Below are 13,490 nucleotides of genomic sequence, written 5' to 3'. Positions count from 1 at the left end.
CGAATGATAAAACCATTGTTGTAAAGGCTGTTTCCTTCCGATAAATGGGTGGTAGGAATTGTGAACATTCTTCTCAACCCTGGTGCAAAATGACATCAGACTCCTTGGTTTTGGATACCCTCCAGCTCAGTCACTCGATATAATCCATTTCCAGGTCACCTCAGAAACCACAGAGAAATGACCACCATCTACATCTTGGCAGAATGTGCCTTTTTTCATTCTTTAAAAAAAAAATATTTTTTGTTGTTTTTCAACAAGTAACAAGACCCCACATAATCAGTGACATAGCGAAACAAGGACAGCAGACCCATCAGAGCCTATAATGAGCTGTACATTCCCATTTATCCAGTTCCACCCCTATCTACACTTCCCATTCCTCCATCTTGTTTATCAAATATACACTGAATACTCTCACTTGTCTGAAGCAGCCCTCTGTACGTTTGCCTTGCTTCTAGATCTTCCATTTCTGTGGGCAACCTATGCCTTCATAAATCAGACATTCCGCCAACATGCGCCTGTCCATATCCTCTTTCCAGGCAGCTAGGACTGGCTGCTCCCAAGCCCCAGTTCTTCTTGCCACTCCCCACCCAAGGACCATCTATATCTTCATGTATTTTAGAATCATTTCCTCCACCCAGATGTTAAGTATGAAGTGTTTTGTTGAATGGTGGAAAGCATTACTCCAGTCATGCATGTATGTAGTGCTTCCCTATACTGCTGTATATTGTGGTATTCCCACAGGATATGAAAGAAGGACTCTTCCTCAGAACAATACCTCAGACAGTCCTCAGAGTTCATTCTACCTACTTTCTTCTGCACCATTTTGAAGTAGTAGCATTTATTCAAAATCCGCATCTAAGCCAGTCTAAAACCTGACCCGATCGTCCTCCCTGGTGGGGCTCTTAGGGCTTCATCCCGGGCCCTTTCGTTATTTAGACATTAAACACCATCTAAAATTCTATACTGACAGATTGAAGGCATTCAGGAAATCATATCAACTATTAATTTCCACTGGCAAAGCCAGCAAAGGTTCTGATTTTTCTAATCAGGGCATTGCTGGTTAGACCTTCACATGCATAGATTTTTGCCACAGAAAATCTGGCATTCATCTCCGAAGCAACATCTGAGCCTATTCTACCAGGGCCTGGCAGCGATACCCGCCCTCTCAACAGCAGTGTCCAATTGCTGGCATGCAAGGCAACCAACATACGTTCATGGGCACGCACCGAGAGACTGCTGTAGGACAAGTAGTTCTGCAGAGCCATGTTACCTCTCCTTGGTTTTGCTTATTATACTTGTGCTCTTATGGTTGTTATTCAAGCATGCGGTTTCATGAAAGATCGAGTGTTGATGAAGAACATTTACTTATCTGTAAGTACATGTCTCCAACTTTGGTAGAAGGGAAACACTTCCAAATGTAAGGAAATACTATCAGGCAGCCCAGCGCCATTATGTCAATAGATGGACTTTCACTTCTCAAGGCGAACCAGCTCAGAGAATCCATAGGTATATTCTGCAGAGAATTTGTAGATATATTATGTGGATGAAGAGCTACACGCTTGTTCTAGTTGGTGGCTATTTATGCTTACAACCCACTTGATCATTGCCTTAATAACTATTTCTGAAGGTGTGCGTCATAATGTCACACATAATTTATCACTAAAACTTGACTGCCCCAATTGAACTCTTCTGATTGTATGAAAGCCTGCAGATGTCCACTGAACCATAATATGTTGTTCTGGATTTGTTCCCTTAACTCTCCCCCTCGCCTCCCTGTTTTTCTTTTATCTAGTCCTTCATCCGGTGCATCCCTGGTGTGGGACTTTACTTCAGCACTTTGTACTCTATGAAGCAACACTTCCTGCTTGGCCAGGACCCAACAGCCATGGAATCCATTCTGCTTGGTACCACCTCTCGTGCCATTGCAGGCATCTGCTTGCTGCCCATTACCGTGGTGAAGACTCGTTATGAGGTGAGGCGATAAAATGTGTAAATAATGGTATGAGTTGAAACACATTTTATTACTCTAATTTTTAGATATCTTGTGTACACTGTGGCATTTGATGCCACAGTATACAAAAGTTGTAAATAGGAATGTCACCTTTTGAATCTTATTCCTTATTCTATGATTTCCGTCTTTTAGAGTGGGAAGTTCGGCTACAGAAGTGTATTTGGGGCACTGAACAACATCTACCGGACGGAAGGAACCCGTGGGCTCTTCAGTGGCCTAACCGCCACCCTTCTACGTGATGCCCCCTTCTCAGGGATCTATTTGATGTTCTACACTCAGACCAAACGAATTCTGCCAGAAGGTGGGTGAAATGCAATGATGAAAGCAGAGAATGGTTGACACGGTGCTAGTAAGACCCACATAATTGCACACAGTCTGTTCTGGTGGACATTTGAGGATCCTTGCATTGTCACAATTTAGTGCTCAGGAGAGGATTTGACCTGGTGCTGGTTGTGGTGACAGTAACAGGTAGAGAGCAAAGTAGACAAAGCAACACAGTCCAGCAACATTTTTGTTAGCCTGTTAGGAGACAAAAAGGGTATTTACTGACACCAAAACATTTCCCAAAGAATTATACAACACTGCTTGTTTGTGGACGAAGGTGACTAGGGGTCCCATTAAGAAAGGCACAGAAAAATAGAAGCATGAATGGCAAAAAAAAATCAAATACATTATTTTTTTGTAAAGTTGGTGGCATAGAAATAAGGCAGCAGTGAAGGGTCGGAAAGATTTCCTCTGTTTATAAGGCAATATGAGGAAGATGCTTACAGTGCCAAAACAGTAAGGAGAAGTGCAGGGGGGAAAAAAACGAGCAGGACTCAACATTTTAAGAAGAGTACATTTTCTTGGGATGTCTTGGGCCGTCATCTGATAAAGGCATAGAAAAGAATTCACAGTGTGATTATGGTCAGGTGCTAGTCAGAGCTGTACCCACTGGCATTTATGAGCGCGTACCACTGGTAGAGATAATTTTATTTTTAAGAACACAACTGTGCGTCAGCCGACTATTACAGATAGGCACAGTGGTAAAACAATTCTTTGGTCCGCGTAGTAGAATACAGACATTCACAACAGAGGGGCAAACAACAATTCTAACTTGTCTCAATGTGGGGATTGTGGCAAAAATCAATGACGAATAATTGTCTGCTGTCAGTAGTGAGAGTGGCATTTTGAGACTGTGCCTTAGTGAATATTTGGCTTGTGGTATGTAGTCAAAAGACATTTTAACAGAAATTATAGTGCCTTATGTTTGAAATGACTGATGTTACACTGCTATAATCCACATGATAGTCCTACATTAATTAAGCATTTGAGATTGACAAAGATCATAGCAGATTGAAAAAGATGCATTGGGGCACAAAGAATTTAGGAAGTGGTATATTTAACACTAAGAACCCTAAGTCCCATAAAAAAGTAGTGCAAGACAGAACATAGGCAGTGAATATCCAGAAGAAATATGAACAGGACAGAGTTGTGATGAGAACAATCCAAAACACCAGCACCTTTATGCGTATACAAATAGTTTTGGTGCATGGGTAACTATTAATTTTGGTAGGTTTGCTTGGTATGTGCTTGGTAAATGAAAAGTAATAAAGACCTAGTGTTGTATTCAAGAAAAACATTTACTCACCAATAGAAATATGTATAGCTCTAATAAGGTATGAGTTGAACTTGACAGCAATTCTGATGTTCCAAAATGCTGAAGCTAAGCAGGTCGGTGGGGGTACCCTATACTCTTGTTAATTGCACTGGCTAGATAGCAGTATAAAAAAAAGGTTATGTATCTGTTGCTCTAGTTCTGCATTTTAGGAATTTTCATTGAAGTTATAAATGCTTGTATAATTCCCGGCTGCCTAAACGGACCCTGGATCTACTTTCTGCATAGCCACTCTTTCTTGCACTTTACAGTGTTGAACATCTTTATCCAAGAGTTCATGTAAAATCATAGACAGTAGAAGTCTATCACAGGTGTCATTTTTACCCGGAATAAGAATGAATACAGTTTATTACTTTTACCACAAGCTAAAACGATTACTCTATTGAATTTCTTGATGTTACACTCAACATTCAGAATAATACGCTATTTTCCATGCAAAGCTATCCTTCACACAGACACAGCTCACATCCCAAATTATATCCAATAGCATTGCAATTCTTCTTCAGAAGACGTTACCCCAGAATAGTCTTAGAAAGTTCTAACAATAAAACCATCAAGACAGAAAAAAGTCACTTCTTTTCAACCATACATACAGTAGGGAAAAGGAGAATCGTATACTCATTATCACACCATATATGAAATACAGCTTGAACATTTTCCGAACCTTACACAAACACTACTATGTGCTAAATACTAGAAAAAAAAGCACACCGGCAATGTGGGCTCCAAACGGCACACTGGTGTGTAATTAATACCAAATCTGTTTCCTCTAACGCTTTACTTTTGTGACCCCATTGCCAAGAGGCCACCCCAACACAAGGTCAAGAAATAACAAATGAAAAGGAGCGTTCAATTCTGTACAGGATTATCTGTTGCAAAAATAACAGATGGTTAAAGTGTTCTCCAGTAATAGATCAAGTAGTCATGATGTGACGAATAAAAGTTATTCAATAGTCTTGCGAATTGCTTTGATTCCAATTTTATTTAAAAAATTCCATTTTTGACAGAAGCAATCCATTTGGCCCAGCCAACGTGTTTTGTTCCTGTGAGACTTCATCAGGGCTTGATCAATATCCCAATGTTGTCATCCACCCAGTGTTGGCTCCTGTTATCTCATAAATTCTCATAGATACAATTTTGTACCACTAGATGGTGTGTTGCGCACCCATCTTATCTTCATCCTTTCTGCTTCCTAAACTATCTGTCATGTTAAACCTCTTTAAACATTGTGTTCATGAAGGTGAAAATGCAGCCTGATAGGCTTACATTACACCTCCAAAATATAAATCTATTTTCTGTCAGGTAATTATTTCCAAGAGTTTAACTCAATGTCTTTTTACATCTGCTGTAGAGTGGACCCTCGCTATTATTTTTAGTCAGAAGTCGATCTGTACATCAAGTGTCCTTCATGTGGAAGGAAGAAAGCGGCATCAGATGCCCACAAGGTCTGTGTGCTCTCTCATTCTATCAATGTGGCAATTGGATGCAAGTGTCTAAAAGAACACTCAAAGACAGAAATGCACCAGACTTAGAAGCATGAAGGCGGAAGAAGAAAGAGGAGGCTTGAAAGATAGACCTCTCAACCTGCCCCAACTGAGGAAGATTCCCACAGTCCCACGGAGGGAGATCTACAAAACAAAAGATCAAATTGCAGACACAGGACATTCATGTCGAGACCTATGCTGTTGAATGGCTCAGCCCTACCTGTTTAACATCAAAGGATGGCCCACTGGTGACTCATCACAGACACCCTCAGCATTCTAAATCCTAGATGTTAAAATATTCAAGATTAATGACTAAGGGGCTGATTTAGATCTTGGCGGAAGGGTCACTCCGTAATAACGGTGACAGATATCTCATCCGTCAAAATATAAATGCCATAGGATATAATGGAATTTATATTTCAGTGGACGGGATATCCATCACTGTTGTGACGGTATAACCTGTCTGCCAAGATATAAATCAGGCCCTACGTGTTATTCTTTACCATCAACAGCTGCTTCTCATGTCAGATCGACGTCGACCTGATTGCCATCACTGAGCAAAGAACAACAGCGACACTACCACAGTTGACATCGAAGAGACTGCTGATATACTCATCATCAGGGAGATATAGGACAATGTTGCTGCATTCTCCATCAATGTCAAAAAGATCACATAGTAACCTGTCATCATCTTCAGGATGGTCTTGGTCTCCTTCAATTCAATTTGGACACATTTCTCTGACACACTCTTCTTCTACTAAGAGGTAGAGAAAAGAAACCACTATTTCTCTTGTACGACGCTTTAGAATGATAGCGGATACTTCCCCGGCCCCATTGTCTTATCGCACGATAAGACCAATATACCCATTTGAAGATCCATTTCAAATACCTCTAGAGACTCTGTATCTTTCTCCAATGAAGAAGATCTCGAAGGCCATGTCCATTTCTCCTTTGAGAAAGTGGATACACTCCTTTCCTACATCAACATCGCCGTTAAATTTGCTTCTCATCAGTTTCCTTCTACATTTTCATCAGACTCCTCTTAAACTCCAACTTCTCTTTCTCCTACTAGAGTATCCCCAACAGAGGACATGTTAACATTCCATAATGTTCTGGCAAGAGGATCAGCAAAATCACACATTGCATTGGAGACTTCCCAACCATTAGTCATATTGGAGACCCTTCATCCAAGGGCTGCACTTAATCCTTACCATCTTCAACCGTCTCTGTTGCACCACAAATAATTGTCATGCAGACTGGATCTTTTGACGAGACTTCAGGGCCAAATCCAACACCTGAGCCTTCGGTCATTAAATTTGTCTGCATGACTCCTGAAATCAGACAGTTTGGACATCTAAATCTATCTAGTGAATGTATGAATATACTAAAATAATCAAAATGCCCTTCCACAAGACCCTGGCATTCATTAAAACGGAAAAGATTTTGCATCTGGTGTAATAACTGGTCATGAGCTGATTGCTGTTCAGGAAGACTTGATACTTCTATACTTGCTCTATCTTCCAAAATCAGTTACAAACTCCATGTCTGCACTTTAGCTGACATTGTGCAATCGTTTTGCTTTACCCTAGTCTCCTTTTTCTGATGACACTCAGCTGGTCATCTTATTATCTCCGGGCTAGACCAGGGTAATACCTCTGGGCACTGAGGAGCTGTCTCTTGTCTGGTGGGCGCCGCGGCTAGGGCGACTGACTCCGGAATCTGGGGATCACGGTTCGATCCCCGGCACCGGCTGCAGATTAGCCCAACACCATGTGACTCTGGGCAATAGCTTGCTTAATCTTCCCGACGGCCCCCAGCGCCTAGAGACCCTTACGGGTGATTGTGTGCTTTACAAATGTGGATTATTATTTCTGGTTGGAAGAGTGGCAGCTGTCTTAAGCGGAACGGGGATGTTATCAATGGGATTTCTGGTTGGCTGAGGTATGTACCCAAGCAAAGTAGTAAATACTGCTTTTGTCAGGGTAAGGTAGATACACACTAAAAGATCACTTAGGCTCACCCTCTGCTAACTTGGCACTGAGCAGCCAGGCTTATCTAAAGAGGCTATGTGTAAAGTATTTATTCAACACACACACAGTAACACAGTGTATATACCACAAAAGACTCCACACAGGTTTATAGGAATAGATTATTATATTATAAACAAAATAAGACCAAAACGACAAAAATCCAATGTATGGAAGTTGAGATATTGAATTTTAAATGAATAAATGCAGTAAAGAAGCTTAGAAGCAAGTATTGCTAAAAAGGTTACTTTAGGTCGTACTGGACTGGGGCAAAGTCAGAATTCAGGTTGACCTCGATGGAGCGCCTGCCAGCTACAGGACCTATTCAGGCCACGGTGAACAAAGTACCTCTACTGGTTGCAAACAAAGAGATGCGTCGATTTTCTCAACGCAGTGACAGCAATGTGTCAGTACCGAAGACGGGTGCTAGAGTCAAGAGGCAATGAGTGATGTGTCGGATTCCGCCACGCAGTCGAAGGGATGCACTGATCTTTGCAAGCTGTAGCTGCGGAGATGCGCTATACGATGCGTCAATCTCTGCAGGCAAATCGCTGGTTTTTGATGCGATGCGACGGTTTTACTACCGGAACCTGGTTGATGTACTAGTTCTGTTACACACAGGCAGGAGATGCTTCAAAATTCATTTTGCATTCTGGGCCACTCAGTGAGCCAGGCATAGGAGCAGGGGTAGAGACTTTGATATCCCTGCGTCTCAAGAAACAGGAGGCACGCCAACAAGCCCTTGGAGATCACTTGGAGTGAAGGCAGAGTCCAGCTCTCCTCCAGCTGAGTCAGAGTAGCAATCCTAATTACAAGTGGCATAACACTAGCTTCTGTTCACATCAATATAATTGCAGTTATCATTCTGGCCTCCTACTGATCGGTGAGGGAAGCAAGTTGCGTACATACATATGAACAAAGAACACAGTCGAAAAGTGCACAAGGTGGCGGGAAAAAAAGAAGTTAAAACTCTATCCCTAAGGATAAAACTGGATTCTTGTTCTACCAGGCCCGGTTAAAAACGGCAAAAAGTTACTTACAAATGTGAGTGCATCTTCTCATCATTGTTCATCCCTATGGGGAACATGCTGCCTGCTTGTAAAATGAAATGAAATTATAATCTTCATAAAGTCTACATTCGATTACCACCTCGGGGATGCTTGGGAACAGTGTCTAATGCAAAGAATTTGGCAAGTGTCTAATCACTTTCATGGGCCTCTCAAAAATGTCGAACAGTGCTGTAGCTGAGATCTATGTTTGTGATCGCTCTCCAATGTTCAAGAATGCGCTTTTTGATTGGAAAGGGGGTGGATCCTACGTACCATTTATGGCACGGACACGTGATAGCATACACCACGTGAACGGTGTTACAATTGATGAATCTGGGGATTTTCCATGTCTTGCCTGTTTTCTCTAGTCTGACTTCCTTTAAATCTTCGCTGTGGCTACAGGCTTTACACTTCCTACATTGGAAAAACCCTTTGCTTTGATCTAGCCAGGTGGTTTTTCTTTGTTTGAGATGGCTGCTGACTAGGAGATCTTTAATTGATAGATTCTTCCTGTAGGAAAGTGATGCTGTGGTGCCAACCTTAGACTTGAGGAGTGTGTCTTGTGTTAGGATATCTCCTTGATGAAGAACAATCGCACTCCATTCTTAAAGAGTTGGTGAAATAAATTAAATGCAGAGTAAGTCGGTGCTATTTGGTAATTCCTCCAGAGTAAAAGGAAAATTGAATCAGTACAGTAGCGTTATCCCAGAAGTGGAAAACGTCCCCAAATGCACTCAGAAATATGATTTCGAAAACACTTCATTGACAATTTTGAGGAGGGTTCCTTTAAATAAAGTTTTATTTGAATTTCCTTGAATTCTTCAACTTTTCATGATGGTACACATGTATAGCCCTTGCCCAATGCATTTCGGGCATTAGCCCTTCATCAGGGGATTCAGATTCTGTCAAAAAGAATATACACAACGTTGTGACAAACGATAATTGACATTCCTTTGAGAGTCACATTTTTTTAGAAAACATTAACAGAGAGATTTGTTTCAGTAAACAAGCCTTATATCCCAAGGTGTTCCATAATGGACAAGAAAGTGAAGGTGTCCAGGTATCGTGTGTTGCTCAAAAAATAAAAAATGAAATCGAAAATTATAGTGTGGATTAACAGTGAAACAAAGAAGGGTGAAGATGAGCAATCACGGTGTGCATAAAAACCGAAGTGCACAGGCGTCAACTATGGTGTTCATATCGTGCCGAGAGGTACGTGAATATCGCAACGTTAAAGTGAACGCTAGTCCATACCTTCAACATGCGGATATTATATATGTACTCAAAATCACAACTCGTTATGGATAAGAGTGTAGAAAACAGCGCGTTTATCTGAAATGTGCGAGAGAAATAAAACGATCAATAGAGTGACACGCACGTAATCTTTTTAAAGTAGCAAACCGTGTGTAAACATAACTCACAGATGTTTCTGGCTCAAAATTCCTTTCCCGGAGTTAAAAAAGCTTCTTTATCTATTCAATTCAATAAGAACTTTATTTCGGTTTAGTTTACAAACCATAAAAGTACAAAATACAGCAATCCAAAATTCATTGTTAAAAAAGAAGGAATCCTCATCGGGATACAATAATACAGAACTAGCAGCAATTTATAGCAGCACGGATTATACCAAAATGTATAAGTACGTATACATAAGAAAATTTAGATAAAATTAATTACAAATCCAGGCATTTTCTATACTTTACAATTGATTTCAGAAATTCTAGTACAAAAAGGATGCTATCGCTATGTAATAATTGTAAATACATCATAGCAGGTCTGATCTGACAAAAATTAAGTTTCTTTAAAAGCGGTACCAGATAGCGTTTATGGGGAAATTCATAAAATTTGCATAACAACATAAAATGCAACATATCCTGCGGAGACTTTCCGTTGCAGCCGCAGGGAGCTGCTTCTTTGTTAAAAATAGTTTTTTGTGGCCTAACAAGCATATAATAAAATTGATTCATTCTGAATCTAGTTAATAAAAAATTATCATAAGAGGTCAGAGAGCCCATTAAATAAGGTTCAATGTGTAGGGTTGTTTTTAACATAACATATGTTCTAACACTCGATTTCTGAACCTCTATGGCTTCCCTCGATGTTCTCCTTTCCATGAGGAACGCCATTTTGATTGCCTCGACATCCTTCATGGTAATACAATCAGGAGTTTCTTTATCTACAACAACATTAAAAAGTAAGTCAGTTTGGATGCACATTTTAATATTGGTGTACCGCTAAATTGGGAGCATTTAAAAAGCATCTTACCCCGTGTCTAGTGGGCGTAAACCTACTCCGGCGCTACCGTGTTGTTACCGGAAAACAAGATTTTTCTACTTTCGGGTTAGGCGCGTTTCGAAACACGTGATCAAATAAGTGCAAAGGAAAAAATACTATGGTGGCCGTATAACAAGAGAAAAGAAAGATCCCCGAGAGGGTGTAGATAAAATGAATCGGATATGCGATTTCCCTAAATGAAATGAGTGTGAATATAAGAAAAACGTGAGAAACCTTTAGGGGCAAGGCTTAAAAGAGCCAGTATGTGAAAGCTCAGTTTATAACACAACAACCGCTGTGCATGTCAAAGACGTAATAAATCATATATTTATAAACATGCATTACATTTTTATCACAGGAGAAAATGAAAACTGAAAAAAGAATTATCATCACTGTGTGGATGTCTGATGATGTATAGTATTTGTGAAATACTGATCAGTAGTGCACTACTATACTGGGTTTGGATGTGAGGGTATATACAAGAATCTAATCATGTAATAATAGTTCACAAAAAGCAATTGAAATCTACACGATCATTTAGTCCTTTTGGATAAACAGTATTAAGGAAATTAATCCAAAATATTTCTCGGCGTAGAAGATATTGCGTATTGTCTATTCCAGGGAGGATCTGATGTTGTTCCAACACTAGAAACCGTAGTTGACTTGGTTTATGATTGTGGGTATTACAATGTGATGCTAATGGTGACTTGGAACTTCCGGTGCAGATGTTGCTTTTGTGCTCTTTTAGCCTCGTTTTGATTTTCCGTTCCGTTATTCCCACATAGGCCAAACCACAGGGGCATTTGATCATATAAATGAGATTGCTACTGTTGCACGTCGCAGTCACTCTTAATTGTATTGTGGTTCCTCGACTTGGGTGTTGAAATTCTTTGCCTTTTATAATAGCATTGCAGTTCCCACAATTGTAGCAAGGTAAAGTGCCTTTATGTGAATGCTGTTTCTGATCCTCCCTTTGATTTAGTAATTCCTTAATATTCTTGGTGCGTTGATGTGCAAACCTCGGTATGTTGGAAAATATTCCATTGAAATCATCCTCTAAGGATAGTAAGGACCAATGTTTTAAAATGATTCCTTTGATTTGTTGACTTTCCGTTGAATATTTTGAGATGAAAACCATTCTGTTCTCCTCTTTGGACTTAATTTGTGTTTTTAACCCCTTGGCCGCGGCGGTAATTCCGCTGCGGCGGTTGGGGGGCTGCGCGGCGCCGACATGCTGGTGACGGAACCACTCCGTCACCAGCCACGTGGGGCTGTGCTAATGACGGAGTGGTTCCGTCACGGCCCCGCCTGCCTAATAGAACGCGCCGCGCAGGCGTGAAATCAACGCCGCACAGGCGCGGCAGCCAGGCCGTGACGCAACCACTCCGTCATTAGCACAGCCCACCCGTGGATGGTGACGGAGTGGTTCCGTCACCAGCATAGAAGGGGGTAATAAGGTAGCACGCTGCAATTTCTGTGCTTTTGATGTGGCCTCTTCTAGGATTCCTTTTGGGTAAATTCGCTCTTTAAATTTAGTTAAGGTAGTTTGCATGCTTTCATTGAATGATTTCTCCGTTGAAGAGATTCTTTTTAATCTTAACATTTGAGAACATGGAAGATGTTTCTTGAGGGAATGTTGGTGAAAACTTTAAAAATGTTGCAGATTGTTTCTGTCAGTACTCTTAGTATACACAGTGGTTTCCAATTTTCCATTTATGTTGTGTATCATCACATCCAAAAATGGGATTTGGTCTTTGTGTATTGTGTGGGTGAAACCGATCCTGTCATTTACCTGATTCAATTTGGTTATGGCTTGGATTAACTCATGTTCAGATCCCTTCCATAGAATGAATGTGATCAATGTACCTCTTATATAAGAGGAGGTTGTGTTAGGATACCATCTCTTTCTCAGGATCTGTTTAAGTTTATCCGACTGTGTGGTAAAAGTCGTCATAAACCTTATTGGTGCTGTGTCAAGGTTGTTTCTTTCTTTCCTATTCTCTACTCTGAAAAGTGCCTCAGTTCTGTATATATACATTTGTAATGAGAGGTAATCTTAGGGTTCAGGGGAGGGTAGTATTAGGAGCCAAGGGTAATTTTTAGGGTTTGGGGTGGGGGTGGGTAGTGGTAAAGGGATGTAGGAGTAATATTAGGGGTGGGTGGTGGTTAAGGAAGGTAAGGGTACGTTTAGAATTTAGGGGTTGATAGTGACAAAGGAGGGTTAGGAGTAATGTAAAAAAGGAGGAGTTTGGGGAAGATTCCCCCAAAAGAAAATAAATGAATTAAATATTATATATAAGGTTTAGTTGTGGGAAGTAGTAAAGGGACGTATGGGTTATTTTAGGGCTTAGGGGTGAATAGTGGTAAGGGAAAGATAGGAGTAAATTTAAAAGGAGGAGGTCCCCTCCCCAAATAGAAAATAATTCCATTAAATCTAAGGTTTAGAGTTAGGTATTGGTGAAGTGAGGTAAACTGAAGTTTTTGGGTTTAGTGGTGGCTAGTTGTGAAGGCAGGTAAAAAGTAAATAATAAAAAAACAGGGGTGCAATTGAATTCTTTTCAGAAAACCGTTGAAAACGTGGTTTTCCTAACTATCTTGAACCTGGCATCCTTCACCATTTCTACCTGGTTTTGCAACAGTTTGATTTTTGCGGTGGGAAGGCAGTGTTAGGCAGCCATGCACTCTACAAATCAATCCAGTCAAAATACATTTGATCCATAAAGGTTCATTTAGCGGGTATAGCTACTTATTTAAAGTCTCCACAGCAGTTGTCCTTTTTTAAGTTTTGGTATACATATGTTAAATCATTCAGTGCTTAATCTCAGCCTGTGGTTGCAGTTGGGACCCACGGGCACTCACTTTTAGGTACCACCCCCTATTTTTCCCACACGACTGATCCAGAACAAGAAGGGAAAAACACAAAAGAGGGAAAGAAGGAAGAAGAGAAAGCCCAGAAAACAAGGAGATAAGGAAAATGCTGGTATGGAA

General features: G+C 40.6%; 1 protein-coding gene across 2 annotated transcripts in view; it reads left to right on the top strand.

Annotated features, from left to right (window-relative positions):
* SLC25A38 (solute carrier family 25 member 38) overlaps positions 1 to 13,490 on the top strand; it is a 304,638-nt gene that overhangs the window by 130,570 nt on the left and 160,578 nt on the right. For both annotated transcript variants that reach the window (XM_078659186.1, XM_078659185.1), the window contains exons 4-5: positions 1,793 to 1,972; positions 2,144 to 2,312. In XM_078659186.1, the coding sequence (XP_078515312.1) occupies positions 1,793 to 1,972; positions 2,144 to 2,312 (349 nt within the window). The remainder of the gene's footprint in view (positions 1 to 1,792; positions 1,973 to 2,143; positions 2,313 to 13,490) is intronic.

The sequence above is a fragment of the Lissotriton helveticus genome, chromosome 1_1, assembly GCF_964261635.1.
Source record: "Lissotriton helveticus chromosome 1_1, aLisHel1.1, whole genome shotgun sequence".
In the NCBI taxonomy this organism is placed as follows: domain Eukaryota; kingdom Metazoa; phylum Chordata; class Amphibia; order Caudata; family Salamandridae; genus Lissotriton; species Lissotriton helveticus.
This window is presented reverse-complemented; position numbering and strand designations above follow the sequence as displayed.